A 21,437-nucleotide genomic window follows, 5' to 3' on the forward strand; every position below is an offset into this window, starting at 1 on the left:
TAAGTAGAATATGTTGAAGATATTCTAAGCAAAGATACCCTTTGGCAGAGCTTAGAGTAACCTATCTGCAAACAATAAGTTATTTGTGTCTTCAAGTCATTTCCAATTTATGGAGAACCTAAGACACATATGTCAATTTCAAGTTCCACTGGCCAAATCCTACCCACCATGTCATTCATTGTATGAATGACATGGAGTGTGGTGGTCTGGAGTGTGGTGGAGGCTCCCTCTTTGGAAGCTTTTAAACAGAGGCTGGATGGCCATCTGTCAGGGGTGCTTGAATGCAATTTTCCTGCTTGGCAGAGGGTTGGACTGGATGACCCATGAGGTCTCTTCCAACTCTATGATTCTATGTGGCCTCCAGATGCTGGACTACAACTCTAGTATTCCTCATCATCAGACATTAAGTCTAGGGGCCTTCCACACAGCCCTATATCCCAGAATATCAAGGCAGAAAATCCCACATTATCTGAGTTGGACTCAGATAACCCAATTCAAAGCAGATATTGTGGGATTTTCTGCTTTGATATACTGGGATATAGAGCTGTGTGGAAGAGCCCTAGAGCTGATGGGAGTTGTGATACTGTAACATCTGGAAGTTCTGTATAGCCAGGATAGTAGGGTTTGATTTTAGATACAAGGCTTCTGGATATGATGACTGACTTTAAAATGTCCTTTAACCTTTCCTCAACCTCAAAGCCAACAGTGCTGTTGAGTTGTAATTCCCACTATCCCCAGTCCTCATGGTGGATAATCAAAAGTGATGGGAGTTGTTATTCAACACCATTTGGGACCCAAATTGGGTAAAACCCAAAGAGCACCAACCCATAGCATCACTCCTGTTGAGGTAACTGTAATTTTAATTGACATTTTTCTATAGTAGCTTTAGCTTTAAAAAGGGGTAGAGGAGGAATATCACATGGTTCACGTGCTGACTCCTGTTCTGGATTGCACTCTATTGCGGAGAGTGAGAGAGACAAGATGTGTTTTCTAGGAGAGATCAGTGGCTTATATCATTCAGATTTTTAAAAACTCAACAAACATGATTTTAACACACGTGCACGCACACACACCAGCATGACTATTACTGCATCTATTTACTTTATTGGACCTTAGAACATGAACTGCATACCTCTTACTATCATAATCTTTCATAGATAGTGCCAGTTAATCCTCACAGTGGTTCTCAACCTGGGGTCCCCAGATGCTTTTGGCCTTCAACTCCCAGAAATCCTAGCAGCTGGTAAGCTGGCTGGAGTTGTAGGCCCAAAACATCTGGACCCCAGGTTGAGAACCCTATCATCTCATGTGCGTACATGAAACTGTAGATATGGTAGAACACCACTAAATTACCTTATCCCCTATCCCAGCATATCATATGTTCTTGGAGGAACTAGTACATTCCTATAGAACAGAGTTTCTCAAAGTACGTTCCTCCAGATGCTTTGGACTTCAGGTCCCACTATTCCTAACAGCTGGTAAGCTTGCTGCAATTTTTGGGAGCTGAAATTCAAAACATATGGAGGATCAGAATTTGAGAAACACTGCCGAGGATACCTACAAGGGAAGTATACCAGAGACTCACCTGGAGGACCTAGCAAGAGAGATCACATACATACATGAGCAGGTATATGAAACTGTGGATATAGGTTTTGCAGTTATGGAGGTGTTGCTTTATATTGAGGAAACTATGACACATTTCCAGTCTTACCCTGAATAAACTGCAGTTTGCAAATTGCCATAGAAAATAAAAATGACAAATAAGTCACTAACTAGCAATGTTCTAAACTAGAGGAATTAATGTGTTTTGTAATCATTGTAAATATGAACATGACAGTGCTGTGCAGTTTATAATGAGCACTTCCTTGACAAAACAGAGAATTTTATACTATGGGTTTTATTGGTCTGGACTGCTTTCTGCTTCTTTGCCAACAACATTTATCTTTCTATGAAACTTGAATTTAGACAGGAGCATGCTGTCCTGGAGATGATTCCTTAAGGGGAAGGAAGGAAAATTCCCTGCTTCTACAAAGGGCTACCAAGTGCCTCAGAATGAAGTGTACAGCAGTGAACTGCGCTCACCCTCGAAGGAATGGAGCAGCCTGGCACATGGAAACGCCTGCCTCAGCACTGCCACGTCTCCAGGTTGTCCCCAAAGCCTCTTGTTTTATGACTATCAGGCCTTGGAAGAGGTGTGGGTTTTTATAGCAGTAATAACTGCTTTTTTTCCAAGGGAGATATATGGGGCTGTAAAATTAGCTCACTACTACCACTTTCTACAAAGATGATATGAATACTTAGGGTAGGGTAGGGGTGGAAGAGATACAGTAATCCCCCCGCCCTCAATGGGATGAAGTCCCAAATCTTATTGTGATGCCTACGCAAAGCAGACATCTTGAATTGGTGGGATTTACCTATGTGTTGACTCACCATTCAACAATTGAGTTAGTGGATTTACACTAGCTGGGATGAACCAAAAGGAGTCAAGTTATTGTTGTTGTTTGTCAGAACAAATGACAGTTTTACACTTTTCAGAACTTGGAAAAGTTCCTTTTTAGACTACAGCTCTCATAGCACGTGAGCAATTATGGCCATTTTGTAAAACATGAATTAAATCCACACCCATAATCTATACCTACAAGGCCCCTGGATGTGAAAACATAAATGCAACTGGATATACAGTACACTCTTGCAGTTTAGATTATTCTCATTAAATTGAATGCTCATAAATAACCAATACATTGTCGAAGGATTTCATGATTGGAATCACTGGGTTGTTGTAGGTTTTTTCGGGCTATATGGCCATGTTCTAGAGTCATTCTCTCCTGACGTTTCGCCTGCATCTATGGCAAGCATCCTCAGAGGTAGTGAGGTCACAACCTTTGAAGATGCTTGCCATAGATGCAGGTGAAATGTGAGGAGAGAATGCCTCTAGAACATGGCCATATAGCCCGAAAAAACCTACAACCCCCAAATAACCAATATTATTATTTGTCATCCTGGTTTATGGAAATCCTAAGATGAAACTATAATGGGGTTTTCTTTGCCTTCTTCTGAGACCGAGAGTAGGTTTCCATGGCCAACTAAGAATTCAAACCCTAGTCTTTAGAGCTGTAGTCCAACATCCAAACAACCACACTGCTCTTAATATGTTGTTGTTTTATAAAAAATATCACACTCTCTCAAAAGCCTTTTCCCCTACACACAGAACTTTTAATGATCTGCTGTGTTGTTTTGTTGATTTGCAACATTGTCTTTTAATGAATTTCAAATAGAGTAATTTTACAGATTAATTATTTTGTAAATAATAACACACACCAACATCGTTGACCAGTTTTATGTGCTATTTAATCTGCATTAGTTGGAAATCTGTAAATCATGTTGAGTCCCATTATTGGGAAAAGGTGGAATACAAATCAATCAATAAATAACAGGCAGTTCCCAAAGGTGGGTCAAAACAGCTCCAGCCACTACTCATACTGGCAGGAAGATTCTGGAAAACGAAGTTCGATAGGAAATCCAAGTGCACAGACAGTAATAGAGCACCAACTCTTGCTTATCAGACACCATTGTTGTTTTATGCCTTCAGGTTGGCTCCAACTTATGGTGACCCCATCCTAGGGTTTTCTTGGCAAGATTTCTTCAGAGGAGGTTTATCATTGTCTATTCTCTTAGCTAATAGAGTTTGCGTTGCCTAAGGTCACCCAATGGGTTTCCATGGCTGAGCAGAGATTTGAGCCCTGTTCTCCTGAAGTCTAGATCAACATTTAGACCACTACACTCTTCTGGGTTCTCATCATAGGTATGTGTACTTAACCTAAGGGACTATGCTGAACAGTAAATTAGGGATACTTAATCCATTTCCTATCTTGCTCACTCCCTATGCCCCATTTGCTGTATCCCTATCACTCCTGTACATGTTTTGGCATGTCTGGCTGACACACAAAAGTCTCATGATCAGAGAAGGAGAAAAACTGTTGACAACGTTTCCTAATCTTGAGCGTATTTCTTCACTTTTACAACCAGTAACAAATTAACTTTCACTTTATCTTTCTTTTGTGCTTCGGTGGCTCTATCCTGCCTTTGGCGTCACCCATTTACCCCGAGAGCTCAGCAGAGGATTAGGAGAGATAGAAAACCTACTTGGCTTGGATCAGCATTTCCAAAGGAAAGATTCTCATTCCTGCTTTGTGAGCAGAAAAGTCCTTGTAAAAGAATATGAAGTATTACATCCACATCCCCCTTTCTTTAAAGGAGTTGAAATGGATTTCCAGGTGATCTGATTCAGGAACTGACCCAAACCTGCTTATCCCTGTGAGTGCATTTAGGGGCCAGAGCAGAGGTGTATTCCCAACATGGAGGATTTGAAAATATGATCCCAAAAAAAGTATTGTTTTTAAACTCTTCTTCTATGCATATAGTCTTGATCCAGTAAGCATAATATAAGTGGCTTTTTAACACTTCAATATCACTGTGTAAATGTTTTTGGAGGCAAAAAATCACCTGGCTTCTGTGACTTGTTGTCAGACTTGGGGAGCTATAGTCCAGTAAGGTATTTTTTCTCAGCTGAATGTGAGATCCAAAAAGTAGAAACAGCCAGAATGTTCCAAGATCCCAACAATGATGAGCTACATATAACTGAGGCATGTGTATGTATGTGCATGTGTATTCGAGTTGCCTGTTGACTTGTGATGACTCCATGCATTTCATAGTATTTTCATAAGCAAGGACTACTTAGAGATGATTTTGCCAGTTCCTTCCTCTGAAATATAGCCTACAGCACCCAACATACATTGGTAGTCTTCCATCCAATTACTGGCGAGGGCTGAATCTCCATAGCTTTCAATATCAGTCAGGATCTGGTGCCTTTAGGGTATTTAGGCAGCATAATTATGGCCTTGGATCTATAAGATCATGCCCCAATATGGAAAAACATTTACGGTTCATCTACAATATAGAATTAGTATAATTCAACATCACTTTAACTTCCATGGCTCAGTGGTTTGGAATCATGGGAGATAATTTGGTGAGAAACCAGCATTCTTCAGCTGAAAAGGCTGATCCCATGATTTCATAGCATTGAGCCATGGCCATTAAAGTGATGTCAAATGGCATTAATTCTACAGAATAGGCATATCTTTAGACTAGCAGTGAAGCTAGAAATGGTTAAACATAAAAACAAATTTTGGAGGAAAAGAGGCTCTATAGCAGGGCTTTGCTTGTGTCAAATGCTCTTGTACATTCCATGGGATCATACCACTAGGCCAGTATTTCTCAACCTTCCTAATGCCATGACTCCTTAATACAGTTCCTCAGGTTATGGTGATCCCCAACCATAAAATTATTTTCATTACTGCTTCATAACTAGATTTTTGCTACTGTTATGAATGGTAATGTAAATATCTGATATGTGGGATGTATTTACATTCACTGGGCCAAATTTGTTACAAATACCAGATACGCCCAAATTTGAATACTAGTGGGGTTGGGGGGGATTAATTTTGTCATTTGGTATTTATAGTTAACGTACAATCAAAGAGCATTCTGAACTCCACCAATTATGGAATTGAACCAGACTTGGCACACAAAATTCCCATAAACGATAGAAAATATGTGAAGGGCTTGGTGTGCATTGACCTTGAGTTTTGGAGTTGTAGTTCAGCTATATCCAGAGAGCACTGTTGACTCAAACAATGGTAGGTCTGGACCAAACTTGGCACGCATACTCAATATGCCCACATTTGAACACTGGTGGAGTTTGGGGAAAATAGACCTTGACATTTGGGAGTTGTAGTTGCTGGGATTTATCGTTCACTTACAATCAAAGGGCATTCTGAACCCCACCAACGATAGAATTGGGCCAAACTTCCTATACAGAGTCCACATGACCAACAGAAAACACTGTGTTTTCTGATGGTCTTTGGCGACCGCTCTGACACTCCCTTGTGAACCCCCCAGGGGTCCCAACTCCCAGATTGAGAAACACTGCACTAGGCCATTCATACTGATTGATTAAATTGCATATATTTGCATATGAAGAACACTAATTCTGAAGAAAGGCATTTTTTTGGATGATGCAAGCACATGTTACTTGGTATTCTATGTCCACCAGATTGTTATATTAAAATATTTTTATGAAAATGTTAAATCTGCTTTTGATTAATTGAGAGCACCTTCCTAATGAACGAAGGTATCTAACAACAATTTAATATACTTATTTTTGAATTTTATGACATTTTCATCCCAGTCTTCGATGTGTGCAGAGCTGACTGTGGGCCTTTTCACACAGTCCTATATTCCAGAAGATCAAGGCAGAAAATCCAACAATACCTGCTCTAACTGGGTTATCTGAGTCCACACTGCCATATATCCCAGTTCAAAGCAAAAATTTTGGGATTTTATTCAGCTGTGCAGAAGGGACTTATATTGCAGAAACCAGCTTCCACTTTGTGTGTGTGTGTATGTGTAAGTGTGTAAATATAGCCTTAATATCCCCTTTTGAATCCAACATGCACCTTCTCGCTATATTGACTCATGGTCTGAGTGTGTGCAACATACAAAATTAAAGATCCCTACTTTTAACATGGACTGATCTGAGTTGGTTTACTGCTTTTACATTAGAAACAACACAATTTGTGAAAGGTTAGAAAATATTTTTGTGTTTATTGTTTTCTTTAAAACACTAATAAAGCAATACAGCTCTGTTTCCATTGGAAGGCAGTTGTCAACAGAAATTAATGTACCTTAATGGGAGACTTGTCATATGTAGTTAACATCTACTTGCCAAAATACCTTCTTCCAAACTATCCCTAGACAACAGAAAATGTTGATGCAGTTGGAGAAGTCCTCCTGCAATTTACATTATTCACATTCCATTTTGTGATTAGATGTAATCAATATGACTTACAAAATAATTTAGGGTAACATTATTCAACCCATCATTGTAATAAATTATATAGCATAACACAGTCATGTTTGGCAAACAATACAATACATTGATACTCATAGTCTACCAGCAGGTGTTCATTTTTTGCATCTGATATGAAAAGGACGAAATCTTAAATATCTGCAGTGAGATGGACTTGATTGGTACCAGCAGGTTGGTTGCTCTGTCAAGAATCTGGCATGATGACTTTTTGGCAGTGATAATGTTAGCTGTCATTGATATTCCTACAAAGGGGAAACACTGTCACATTCATGTTTGGGGTCATGATGAACATATTTCTACATGCCGTCTAGTCCTAAATGGAGGGAGATGTCACTTTGAAGCAGTGTGTGTGTTTTTCCAGCTGGCATCATCTGTTCAAAGACTTCACTAGTAGTGGTCAAGGAAAATAACATCTGTGTCAGATTCTGTTTCAATGTTCCTATTTATTAGCTAGAAAGTAACATATATTATCCACAAAATCACCAGAATAGGTTGAGTATCCATTATTTGAAATGCTTGGGACAGAAATGTTATTGATTTCAGATTTTGGGGGAAGGGGGGATTTTGGAACATCTGTATTTGGATTTTGGGATGCCTGTGCATAATGAGATATTTGGAGATGGGACCCAGTATAAACATGAATTTAATTTATATTTCATATGCAAACAGCCTGGGGGTTACTTTATACAACATTTTAAATAACTTTTCTGCATGAAACAATGTGGTATACACTGACTGTTTTTTTGTCATTTCAGGAGTGACTTGAGAAACTGCTTGAGAAAATTATTATTATTATTATTATTATTATTATTATTAGAAACACAACAAGATGAGTTCACAGCAAACAAGATCACTCTGCTAGCTGTTGTATTGGATCACACATCAGACACTTCCCAAGTGTATAGGATTGTGTGAAGTATTGGCGAATAATGCGTGCAGATCCCAGTAAGGTGGCCTTTTGCAGCTGGCAGATGGTAATTTTGTCAGCGCCAATTGTGTTTAAGTGCAGGCAAAGGTCTTTAGGCACTGCAACAACTGGAACAACCTTGACTGACTTGTGCCAGAGTCTTTGCAGTTCGATCTTTAAATCCTCATATCATGTCAGCTTTTCCAGGTTCTCTTCAATCCTGCTGTCGCCTGGGATTGCAACATATTATTATTATTATTATTATTATTATTATTATTATTATTATTATTATCTGGTAGACAAAGTATTTCTGTATCCCAATTGTTTTGCAATAGAACCAACAAATATTTCTTGGGTTCTCCTACTGAAGTGAAGAAAGTTTAAGGCAACCAGAAGTGGATTTTAGTATATGGAAGGAACTGTGAGCTAAATTCTGCTTAGATCTGGTAAATTATTTGGTTCAGAATATTTAGTATATGTCATCTAGTAAGTGCTGAGGGGAAAAGTCACCTTGTGGTGCATCTTGGATCTTAAAATCATCTGGTGAATTCAGCCCATGTTGCTCCACAAATGTTACTCATCAGAGAGAACAATTTGACTATTGTTGTGTGATCTCTTATCCTGGGACAAAAGAAAAGCAAATCAAGAGACTCTGATCTTCAGAACAACAAAGGGTTGGGTGGCATTCTGATCTCTCGAGTGGGTTTCAAATCTCTTTCAACTTCAGCATCTGATTTATCCCTTTCATATGTCAAATAAATCAGAACTTGATGTGAAATCATGGCATGTTAAGTGAGAATAACAAACATGTTAATATGCTCCAACTCACAGGGAGAAGCATGAGGAAGAGCATGCTAATTCTACCACTGAGATATCATCCTCATTGATCTCCTTGTTAAGGTCAAATGTTTTCACTAGGAAAGCCCATTCCTTGTGCTTTGAATGCAATTTTCCTGCATCTTGGCAGGGGGTTGGACTGGATGGCACACGAGGTCTTTTCCAACTCTGTGATTCTATGATTCTATTTTTCATCCAAGGAGGCTATATATCTAATTCACAGATTATGGGCTGAGAATGACACTTCTCCTATGGTTGTTGCTGAGAATGCACACCCTCCAACATTTCACAGAACTCTAAGCGACATCAGTTGTGGTCAAGGAGCAAAAAATATAAGAAACCAGGAGATGCACCTGAGCCAACTGGGAAGAGCAAGTTTGCACCCCCATCTTCCTCCTGCAGAGTTTATTGTATGCAAAGTTTTGTACTTTGAACTCAGTTTGCAGCAATTAAAATAAGATATGCACATAAGGAGAACTTGAAGGAGGATAGAGGAACTGGGACCTTTAAAAAGTAGCTGGAAACATGGAACTACATAGACAGGACTATCTCTGATAAATCAGAGGATATGAGCACGGCACTACAGATATGAACCTAACATGCTTGCCCTCCGTCTCTCCAGCCTCAACTGTTTTCAGGAAATATTTTCTAAACACGTGAGTCAAAGTCACTTCCAATAAAGGGTACAGCTGGCTCATGAAAGGATTGCTCTGGAGACCCCTTTGACAGTGGTGAGGCCTGAGCTTGATTTGTTGACATCGCTTTGACAACTGCAACCTTTTCCACATCAGTATCATCCCCTCATTTGTTCTCTGTAACATCCAATATTGTAGCACCGGGAATAATTGGGAATAAGGATGAGAAACAGATGGGTCTGGCACTGGGGTACTTCATCAGGATATTCAGTGAAACATTGTTCCAGCACCATCAAATTCTATTGAGTTAAGCCATTCTGTCTTGGATGGAGGTGGAAGAAGAAAGCCTCCAAATCAGCTTAAGTGCAGCACATCACCAGAGAGGCAAGCCTGTCAAAGGGATAGACTTAGTGCTCTTCCAGCTAGGCAAACTTTATGGTCTCAAAACCATTCAACAAATTCACGAAAGACAGGTGAAACAACAATGGCAATTAGCTATGGTATCTCCATGAGCAAAGGCAATGCAACTGCTTGCCAGATAATGAGGTTAACAAGGCGAAGATGGACAATTCCGTCTTCTGCATGTAGTCTTCCCAGAGACCTATTTGGGTAGTCACTGTTGGAAGAAGAGAATGTTGGGATGGATGGGATTTGATTTGATCCAGCAAGAAAACTCTTTGTTCAAACAGACATCACTAAACAGAGTATAAGTAGAGCATCATCATGTGAGAACTGTATGTTAAGAGAACATAGGTTTGCCTCTGAATGGTCATTTCTTTGTTGCTGAACATCAGTGGAAGCATTTAGGCCTAGCCTTCACTTCTGGTAGTGTTCTAAGGCAGTGGAGGAGGCAGTAAAAAGGCGGTGCTTCAACAGCAGCTGGTCCAAATTCTCTGCAGTTTTCTCTGTCAGAATTGTGTTAATCCATCCAATGCAATTCAATTGTCACACAATAATTTTCAGATCTTTAGAGCTGCTCCAACCAAAGTGTGTCTTTTTCATTCAGATACCTTTAAGCTTTGTCTTCAAAAGTCAGATTTGCAAAACAACAGGTAACTCAGTGGCAGTGAAGAAACAAGTGAGTCAGTGCAATTTTTCGAAAAAAGGCATTGGCAGATCAGAAGTCTAGGATCTGGATCTAAAAAGGAAAGATAAGGCTTCCAGTGCAGCTTGTCTGTATGTTCCACAACACTCAGGTTCTCCACTGCTATACCTGGAGATGCCTCTGCCTCCATATATATTTCCGTCAATACTCTACCTCCAGCACGATCAAGATGAGGAGGGGCTTTTCTTCATTGCCCCCTGCAAAAAATGGTATTTGTAACACAGAGAGTATTCATTCCAGTGGATGCTAGATGACCTCTTGCTTTGTGATGGTGGTTTGAGGGATCGAAGTGGGCTGTTTGGCTACGGTTGCAATGGCCCCAGGAAGCAGTTTGTATTGTTCGACTCCTGAGCCAGCTGGTGGGGAAGGTTGTGGAGTTTCAGGAGTAGCTGTGGGGGAAAAAAGACTTTGTTACTAGGTAAGGTATTATGATCAACAACCGTTTCAAAACATGTTGCCTGTACAGATTTGGGCAAAATGGTTAGACTCCAAAAGACGGTTATGTTTTAACTTGGTGATATCATGAGGGTGCTCTGACACCCACAAATGCAAAATACACATGCCATTCCTAAAGTACTAGATTTATTGGATAGGAATACTCACACAACTGCCCATTGTGGATCTGAGCAGACATTGTGTTGGCCACTATGACGTTTGTCCCCAGGTTCTCCTGGATCAGGTGAGGGTGCAGAGCATGGTGATGAGTATGAGGTGTATCATTTGATGATCCTAAAATGATACAAATATAAATAGGTAGATATTATTTTAAATGTTGTCCAATATTCAGTACACAAAGTGATGTACAGTGTGAAATGATATGAGCGTTAGAGGGTACCTTAGAGGAGAGGGGAAAAGAGCTTAGATAAGTCATGCCTTTCAACTACATTGGTCATGCTGGCTGGGGATTCTAGGAGATATAGTCCAAAAGAAGTAACTTATCCATCTTCTGGAGGAAAATAATAAAGAGTTACAATGGGTCCCACATTATCACTACCCACACACAAGTAATATTCTGCAAATCAATATTGGCTATGGAGTATTGGACAAAGTCAAGAACTTGGATTTTAGCCAGTCTCTGTATGAGGATCATATATCCCTAGTTAGAGTTACTAGGGTTTATAATCCAATAACATCTGGAAAGCCACATTATTCCCACCTCAATGTACACCTTGGCTGGTAAGGATGTGGAAACAGTTATCTATCAATTGGCATATACACCAATGTGCCTATTGTATCTGGTGTTTCTCCTGAACAATTAATGATAATAAATGATAATTGAGTTAAAACTCCTGGATCCCTATCATAGATAGAATGGGGCAATCTGAGAATCTCGCTCTGCTGAAGAGGAAGTTATTAAGTTCAATATATCAAGGTATCTTGGGTCTCTTTAACACTTTCACACAATTATAATACTTTGGTAGTACTTTTACTGATATGGATACATTCTATGGAATCCTGGAATGAAGCAGTTTGATAAAACAATATAATTCTCTCGCAGAGAATTAAAAATGCCTCACACAGTTTAAAAAAACCACCAGAATTCCAAAGGATAGAGCCAAGGCATTTAACGTGGCACTAAAGCGCTATAATTGTACAGTGTGAAAGGAATCTCAGTCTCATTTCTCTGTGTGAATCACTACCGGAAGCATGGAATTAGCATTATTACTCATCACCAGACAATAATCTTTTTGTCATACAGTCATCCTTTCTTATCCATGGAGTCTGTATTCACAAATTCAACCAATTACGATTTGACAATATTCCAAACCTTTCCTCTGAAAAACAAACAAACAAAAAACTAAACCTTAATGTTACCATTTTATATAAGGGACACCACTGTATATAATGGAACTTGATCATCTATGGAATCAAACCTCCACACATACAAAGGACCTGATGTACATTGATTACGATTGCTGCTCTCTACATAAAATATGGAGGTCAATTTTTTGACAGGAAGAACAACAAAAGTCTACAGCCAAATGAACTCCAGATGTTCATTTCTTCTTGGTAGTAGGTTGATGTTGTGCCTTGCACTTGTCCCTCAGTCTGCAGTCAAAGATCCTAACACAGAGTGGAAAAGAAACTTTCCAAAGAGCCCCAAGGCAATGCTCACCTCCGAGCAACATTTCTTGCAGTAAGTTGTCAATCTTGGCCATGCCGAAGAGCTTCACAAACTGGATCTGCTCAATCATCTGCCAGGTGATGCTCTGGAGAGTGGGGAGAAGGAGAAGCAGCTCCCCAAAGCGTCCCCGGGAATCGTATTGCCGGTCATTGATGTAGTCCTCCAGGCTGACCTGAACTTGATACCTCATTCGTTTGATCTTGATGGGGTCACTCAGGCCCTTAGCATCTGAAATAATTTGCAAGAAATTACATTCAGTGTTATTTCCCAAGAACAAGACCTCACAGCAGGGTCTGCACCTTTGTTTCAGAGCAATTTATATCAAATCTGGTAGTATAATGTTCAGAATAATTTGACATTAAAGAGAATATCTACTTCTTCGGTTCCAGATGTGTAAGGGTGTTAGACAACTCATGGGCACACTTGTGTGGTCAGTCAGTAACTGGAGAAGGAGACAGCTGTAGCCAGAAGACTCTTGCTGCCCTTGTACACCCAGAAGTGAAGGTGTTGAACAAGGAGGAACTGTTTACCTCCTTCTGCAATGGAAAGTACTGACACTGGTAGGACCCAAAGTTATTCTAGCATAAGCAACCAACAGGTTTCTGGCCATTGTGCTTCTTTTATTTTACTTATTCCAAATCACTGGTACTCATTCATTCATTTTATTTCTTTATATCCCACCTTTCTCCCAAAAAGCAAATTCAAATTGGCTTACAAACAATGCAGATTAAAATATAAACAAAAATGTCATCAATGAAGCTAGCTTTTGTAGTCCTGTGTTTTTTCTGTTGTCAACCCATGTATTTTCAAATATGACGTTTGTTCATGTTTTTGTAATAATGGGCAATTACAGAATGTCCTGACAACCGTATGCATCAATGCTAACTGCCCTCTGAGTACTGCTGTTATGTGCCTTCAAGTTGACATTGACTAATGGTGAACATCTCACAGGCTTTTCATAGTGGGATTTATTCAGAGGAGTTTTGCCATTCACATCCTCTTAGGTTACAAATATGTGACTTGCCTAAGGTCACCCTGTGGATTTCCATGGTGTCTTGGAATAAGGACAATCCAGCACTTCTCTCCCTGCACCTTGAATACCCCATCTTAATTGCTTTGTTAGTCTTTCTTATGTTCCTATCTTTTCATGGGTTTCTGGAGTATGTTTAGAGTTATTATCCAAAAAAGGTTACTTCCCTCAGTTCTGATGAATGTGTAAGACCTTTGCTTTAAGTTCATGTTTAATCAATTGCAGAAAACGTGTTGTCAAAAGCTTTCATGGCTGGAATCACAGGGTTGCTGTGAGTTTTCCAGGTTGTAGGGCCATGTTTCAGAAGCATTCTCTCCTGATGTTTCACCCACATCTATGGCAGGCATCCTCAGAGGTTGTAAAGTCTGTTGGAAACTAGGAAAGTGAGGCCATTCAATGCTAATCAAGATAGACAATTGCAATATTCACACTTGCTTCAAGCAAACAAGAGTTCTTTCTCCCACCCTGGGAATTCCACAAATATATAAACCTCACTTGCCTAGTTTCCAACAGACCTCACAAACTCTTTGAATGCCTGCCATAGATGTGGGTGAAATGTAGGAGAGAATGCTTCTGGAACATGGCCATACAGCCTGGAAAACTCACAACAACCCAACTGCAGAAAAGCCAGACCTCAGCACCCTTAAAAACCCGGATAGCTCTTAGAGTTGCAGAAAAGAAGAGCACTGTCTACCTGGATCAAAGAAGATGATTGCTTTTAAACAAGCATATTCATTATCATCGATCTGGAGCTCTTGGAATGTCAACACTAGTTCATCCAAGATCCGCACGGCCACACGGCTGATCTCCAGCAACTCTGGACAGTTTCGAGGGATTATATGGTCATTTCCTGCAGATAAATTAAATTTTATTTAACATCTTAATTAATCTTTAGCTGTCTTCTCCAACTTGGAGCCTCCAAATGTGGTGGGGAGCATGATTTGTACTGTTTTCATACACTGGTCATGCTGGTTGGGTATAATGGGAGTTATAGTCCAACACACACAGAGTGGCAGATTGGGGCAGGGTGTTGTATAGGACTGCTCTGTAAGAAATATTGCAAATTATAATGTCATTTCTTTCTTTGGTTATAGCATTTCTAATGGGAAGACACAAAAGTATCCTGGTAAATAAAGCCATTTACCTAGGAGTAGGACATCCTTGAACACCATTGATCGCTTGGCTGCTCCCAGTAATAGGTGTTCTCCCGCATGGGCCCGGAGCAAAGCCACCTGAAGGAACAAAAGCCAGTGATGATGGAAAGGGCTGTAACAAGCAGGTCAAAAACACTCATGTACAAACGTAAGAGGAGCACAGAAAAAGCAGCTCAACCTACTACCTCCGAGGAAGACTAAGTTAATAGAAGGAGTGAAACAGGATCAAACCATAGAAGTTAAATTTGAATCTTAGCACTCTAATGTTACAGAATGGACCCAAGATAGGTCCCTTCTTCCATTCCATATAGAGATACTGGCAGCTTAATCTTTTTTTTTCAACACTTGGTGATGGAATAAGGTCTTCTGCCACATCTGAGAGCACACAATGGGCCAATTTTGGGGGGAATTCTGAATTTTTTTTCATGTCAGGAGCAACTTGAGAAACTGCAAGTTGCTTCTGGTGTGAGAGAATTGGCTATCTGCAAAGATGTCGCCCAGGGGACGCCCTGATGTTTTATCATCCTGTGGAAGACTTTTCTCATGACCCTGCATGGTAAGCTGGAGCTGACAGATGGGAGCTCACCCTGCTCCCAGGATTCAAACCACCGACCTTTCAGTCAGCAGTCCTGCAGGCTCAAGGGTTTAACCCATTGCGCCACCAAGGGACTCCATGAGCTATGAAACATACACCAATATCTTGCCATCACTACCCACTTCACATGATGTATAACTCAAGACATCCTCACTGTGTTTAATGGCAAGGCCTGACCTGTTTTCCATAATGGGCCAAGGAAGAAAGAAGAGGGGCCAACCAAAGATTGTATTGAGACTTTCTTGTGCACATACATAGGGGCAAATTTAGTACAAGGTTGTAAACAAGTATAGTCACAGCTGCTTCTTCATACAGTGGTGTTTGGACACTCTGTGAGAGCCATAGACTACTGCAACGCACTCTACGTGGGGTTGCCTTTGAAGACGGTTTGGAAGCTTCAAATAGTACAACGAGAGGCAGCCAGGTTAATAACTGGGGCGGCATACAGGGAGCACACAACTCCCATGTTACATCAGCTCCTCTGGCTGCCTGTTTGCTACTGGGCACAATTCAAAGTGCTGGCTTTGGCCTATAAAGCCCTAAATGGCCCAGGCCCAGTTTAACTGTCTGAACGCACCTCTGCGGAAACTAAGATCCTTTGGGGAGGCCCCGCTCTTGAACCTGCCACTATCACAGGTTTGTTTGGCTGAGACGAGAGACAGGGCCTTCTCAGTGATTGCCTCATGGTTATGAAACTCCCTTCCTGGCAATATTAGATCAGCCCCCTCCCTCCTGTCCTTCAGAAGGATGGTGAAGACCTGGCTGTGGGACCAAGCCTTTGGGGCAGTGCAATGAGGCAAAATGGTGTCCTGAGATGGCTTTTAAGCAACTTTTAATGTGAATATAAGTGATTTTAATGTTTGTATATATTTATGGTCTTATGTCCCAGCACTGAATGTTTGTCGTCTATATATTGTGCTGCACCCTGAGTCCCCTGCAGGGTGAAAAGGGTGGAATATAAATGTTTTAAATAACTAAATAAATAGTTTCACACAAACATTCTACCTTATGGGCTACTTTTCGCAGCTTTAGCATCACTGCCCTAATGTTAAAAAAAAAATCCCTGGTGAAGATGAACATCTTCTTGTGCTGAGAAACCTCAGGGTTTTTAAAAAATGTTATTTACTTGTTCTTTTGTTAATGAGTGCATTGTATCACTTTATATCCTTCAGTGATCCTCAAGAATGTTCCGACTGATTCTCCTGTCTCATTTCTATTTTTTTAAACATCTCTCGACACAAAGGTTAACGCTTAAGACACAGCGTGCCACGGATGCTTCTTAATGTCCGACCGGGGCTACAGCTATGTAGCAAACAACCACTAAACATTAACCGAAGGATTTGGGAAAGGGTGTCTTTTACAGGGATGGGCCAATCTGTATGCACTGAACAAACATGGAGAAATATCTTGCAATGAAATTGCTGAAGGGAAGGGAGAGAGAATTGTTTCCCACAGGTTTTAGTCTCAGCAAAACAACACAAAGCAGAGGCAGCCTGTGCCTGAACTAAATTTTGATTTCAAAGCGCCCTTATCAATTTTTCGCTGGTTCAAAAGCTTTTAAGATTATCATTTTCAGGATCATCCCAGACCCTGAGGTTTCTGGGCTGAAACGCAAGACCTAGGTATGACCCTTGGTGATGTCATTAAGTCTTAAGCATTAAGTCCCAAACACAGTTGCTCAAACATTGTCATTCAGACACCCACATAAAGAACATACTTTTTCTGTTTGGAAAAAAAGAGAGAAATCTTTGCTAAAGATGAAGTGAGGAGGTTATTTGAATCAAAATGTTGGTGTCCTATCTGAGCTGGCGACTTGTACCAGATCTTTTCCTGGAATCGAGTATTTCCCCCCACAACGGAGCCCTCCCATTTCCTCTTCCCTACCCAAAAAAGTCCTGCCTAGAGATGACACATGAAAAGTTCTGACACTGCCATTTTAATGTTAAAAGTGGTCACCCAAGTTTTATATAGCTTTAAAACCTTTCATTTTGAATGAAGGTGTTGAATAGAAATAATGCTTTTTTAAAACTGTTTTTAAAAAGAAACGGAGTAGGGAAGCCACAGTTAATCTTACACAGTAAAGGGTTCTTCAAAAACTGGCTCACCTGATCATCCAGAGGAAGTTCACAGAAGGCTGGGATGTACTTGGCCCACTCCACCAGCACCAACAACTGCTGCTTCATGGACTCACACACGTCTGCAATATTGGCAATTTTCTTCCCTCTGATATCCCCAGTGATCACTGACATTGGTGATGATATCTGCAAAAATAATAAAGAGAAGTTTCCTTCATCTTACCAGAGGGACAGAGGTAAAGAAGCTGTACAAAGCACAACAGATCAGAATCAGAATCATAGCATAGGAGATTTTGATACATCTCTCCTTGTGCCTAATCCCAAGCAATCACGACCTCTTACCAAGTGTGAATCAATTGTCCACCAAATGCTGCTTCTAAAAATGGGTCAGGTTTAAGGAGATCTCTTTCTCCTCTCTATTAGAATTTATTAGCCTCACTGACCATGAAATGACTGCATTTTCATAAGTAAGTTAACATTTGTTTTGTTGGGTTGTTGTAGGTTTTTTCGGGCTATATGGCCATGTCATAGCCCAAAAAAACCTACAACAACCCAGTGATTCTGGCCATGAAAGCCTTCGACAATGCATTTGTTTTGTTTCTCTTGATCTCCATATGGCTACACCAAATCAAATGCAAATACTGAAATATAAATGAATGTACAATCATTTTATGATTAGTAGGGTAGCCAAATCAAGAATATCCCAGACAGGACCAAAGCCTACTGCTTATCCATGGCTCCTTGCGATCTCATAGGGAGCCTGCAGTTATTAATTACAGTTTACAAATAATGAAATTTAAGTTAAAACAATTCCAAAGCCTAACATGCACAGGCTCTTTCAAGGCACCACACTCTTCCTGAGATTCCCTACCCTGCCATGAAGAGATTCTAGACATTTTGATCTGGGAACACTTGTGATCAGACAACATTTAAGTTGAGAGAAGTTGCAAGAGCTGGGCATGTTCAGCTTGGTGAAGAGAAGGTCAAGGGGTGACATGATCATACTCTGAAAACATCTCAAGTGCTGCCAGAAAGAAGAGAGTGCAGGCTTTTCCTCTTCGGCCACATAGGGTAGAATTAGGTCTAATGATTTCAACTTACAGTAGGGTAGATTTTGATTGATTAGAAGGAACTTCTTGACAGAGGTTCAGCAATGGAACCAATTACCTAGAAAGGGGGTGAGGTCTCCTTTATGGACATCTTCAAAACTATTTGTTGGGATGCTCTAGTGGGACATCCTGCATTGAGCAGAGGCTCAAACCAACTTGATGATTCTATGAATTATGTCTTTTTAAACTCTCAATGCTCTCAGGGTACTAAGGGTAATTTCACATGTGCAAGTTCCTCATGAAATGAAAATAGAATCCAGCATTGAGGATAAGTGTGAAATTATAACAGAGCTTTCTCATATTGCTTTACATCATCTCAAACTTTATGTCCGTATCTGTATTTTTGTTTATTGTTTAGGTTGCTATTAAATTCCATATTTTGCAATAAACAGAGCCCCTCGATTCTGTGGTAGTTTCCCCCTCCGCCTCTATTCCATTGCTAGCAGACTGTGGAGAGGATTAGAGAAGCTGGGTTGCTGTGAGTTTAGAGAAGCATTTGAATATGAAAACCAATGACATTAAATGCTCATATCTCCAGAAGACAGAAAATGATTTTGTTACAGATGTCCTTGTTCTGCATCTGACTACTGGAACATATCCAGATCGTTCTCTTACCCCATCCTACCCCAGCTCGCCAAAAGCAACACAGTGTCAGGGAGGAGGCAATTGTGACTCCTGACAGGGGAACCATAGTGGAGTCTTGTATGTGGAACTCTATATTTAATCATGTGAAATAGTGGTCAATATTTTCTAGTAGGGCAGTTGACATTCAGATCTGTGTCTCCAGTTGCTATTAGTTGAGAGAAGGGTATATAGAATTATTTGCCAGAGAGTAGTGGTGCCTCACTAAACTACAAATCTCAGGATTCCATCAAAAGTAGCCATGATGGTTCAAGTGCTATCCAAGAACTACAAAGAAATCATCCCCATAGTTCCTCACCATTGGTCATGCCAGGAGGTGCCAATGGGAATTTTGGCCAAAATATCTGGAAGGCAAAGGCTTGCTGCTGTAAACACAATACTACATTCCCTTACATATGGAGTGCTACCACCCATGAGTGTTACTGTTCAATAATTCTTTTTATAGAGACATCAGATGATGTCATCTTTTGGGTTGCTTTGGGTTTTTCTGGACTGTATGACCATGTTCCAGTAGCAGTAGCATTCTTTCCAGACATTTTTCCTGCATCTGTGGTAAGCATCCTCAGATGTTCATTCAGACCTCTGAACAACCTCTGAGGATGCTTGCCACAGATGCAGGCAAAATGTTAGGAGAGAATGCTTCTGGAACATGGCCATAAACCCCGAAAAACTCACAGTAACCCAGTGATTCTGGCCATGAAAGCTTTCGACAACACAATGTCATCTTTTGGCTGTACCTTGCCTATATTTTCCATAGAAAAAATTCTGCTGAGGATGGGAAAGACTGAATGATTGCCTTTTGATTAACAGACAAATAAATGTGTCATACAGCAAAATATACCTCAGCCATTCTTAGAAACCAAGATAACTAAGATGAATCTATCACCCTTTGAGTATATCAGGGGAAGACAAGACTCACTAGACAATAATGCTTTGGTAAGATAGGAAGACATCTGGAAAAGAGGAAGACTAAATTACAGGTGGACAGATTGAATCAAGGAAACTACAGCTCTGAGTCTGGAAGTTGTTGTTGATAACAGGGCAATGTGGAGGTCTCTCATTCATAGACTTGCCATAAAAAGATGGGTTTGATTGAAGTTAACAAGTACACCTTTGCCAGTCTCGTTGTGCATTGCAACAGGATTGCAGTGTAAGAGACTTATTTCTTTTTACAGATATTAGCCAAAAATACAATGGGGATAGAAATAAAATCAAAATCAAAACAACGTAGAAGCAAGTACCTGTTGGGAAAGTACTTCTGCTTGCAGTAAAACATTAATAGAAGGCAAGCTGCTATCTTCATAGCTAGATCTGCGGGTACTGATTCGATCACGTTCATTTTGCACAGCTACAAAGGAAAAAATCAAAAGCAAATATAATGCTTCCTGTGTATAAGAGGAAACAAAGTTCCCAGAGGCAAATTTCTTTCAAACCTCCCTCTACTGGGTGGCAATGCAATGTATGCCACACAGTCTGTCCTGAGCCCTCTCAAACTAGCCTTAAGTTGGGTCGAGGATGCAATCCCAAAAATTGCCAGTCCAGTCAACTCCTGACCATAAAATGGGGGAGAGTGGTACCATTTTGCCCTTTACTTATGTAGGACAATCTCTTGGGTGAACTATAAACCTATGGAGTATTTTCCTTCCAAGGAGCGGATAGGTGTGCCACCAGCACTGCAGAATGGGCAACTTAGAAGTCCCTGAAGAGAATCAGAAGTGGAGTGGGCAGATCAAAAGACAACCTGGCAAAACGGCACTACCTAGAAGAATCCTCCACCTTGTGTGACTGTGAAGCAGAACAAACAAACCTAATTTCTGTATGCTTGTCCACAATGCCCTGCCTCATGCACACAGGAAGAATTGTTTAAAGCTACAGACAATGCAGATGCTGTTGCCTGTTTTTGGTCTAAAACTATTTAGTCGCTTGTACTCCTTTTATTTTATCAGTTTTATACTTATTTATTTATGCAATGGTTTTGACATGAAATAAATAAATAAAACCAGCACTGCAGTGCATATTTATTCTTCTAAATAATAAACTACTCAATTTAATCTTCATGAAGCAGAGCTTGGAAAAGTTACATTTTTAAGGAGCTTATCATATGAAGTAGTTGAAATGCAATTACAGCAGCATAACAGCATTGTTCCTTCTCTGTTGTTCTCCTGGGAACATGTTTCTTTTACAAATACACACAAAAAAATCAATTAACAACATCCTTTTTAAAAAAAAAGAAAAAAAAGAAACACTTTCCAACAATGTCCCACTGGGAAAATAACAGCTATCTTGCAAGAAACA

The 21,437-nt window shown here is 40.2% G+C and overlaps 1 protein-coding gene across 3 annotated transcripts in view; it reads right to left on the reverse strand.

Annotated features, from left to right (window-relative positions):
* Window positions 1-8,196: 8,196 nt before the first annotated feature.
* Window positions 8,197-21,437, reverse strand: part of HNF4A (hepatocyte nuclear factor 4 alpha) — a 65,417-nt gene continuing 52,176 nt past the window's right edge. For all 3 annotated transcript variants that reach the window (XM_060772185.2, XM_060772184.2, XM_060772183.2), the window contains exons 4-10: window positions 20,384-20,490; window positions 17,422-17,577; window positions 14,712-14,799; window positions 14,262-14,417; window positions 12,529-12,765; window positions 11,016-11,141; window positions 8,197-10,801 (exon numbers count right to left, since the gene is read on the reverse strand). In XM_060772185.2, the coding sequence (XP_060628168.2) occupies window positions 10,659-10,801; window positions 11,016-11,141; window positions 12,529-12,765; window positions 14,262-14,417; window positions 14,712-14,799; window positions 17,422-17,577; window positions 20,384-20,490 (1,013 nt within the window). In that variant the 3' untranslated portion in view covers window positions 8,197-10,658. The remainder of the gene's footprint in view (window positions 10,802-11,015; window positions 11,142-12,528; window positions 12,766-14,261; window positions 14,418-14,711; window positions 14,800-17,421; window positions 17,578-20,383; window positions 20,491-21,437) is intronic.

Source organism: Anolis sagrei, chromosome 4, assembly GCF_037176765.1.
Source record: "Anolis sagrei isolate rAnoSag1 chromosome 4, rAnoSag1.mat, whole genome shotgun sequence".
NCBI classification, from domain to species: Eukaryota; Metazoa; Chordata; class Lepidosauria; order Squamata; family Dactyloidae; genus Anolis; species Anolis sagrei.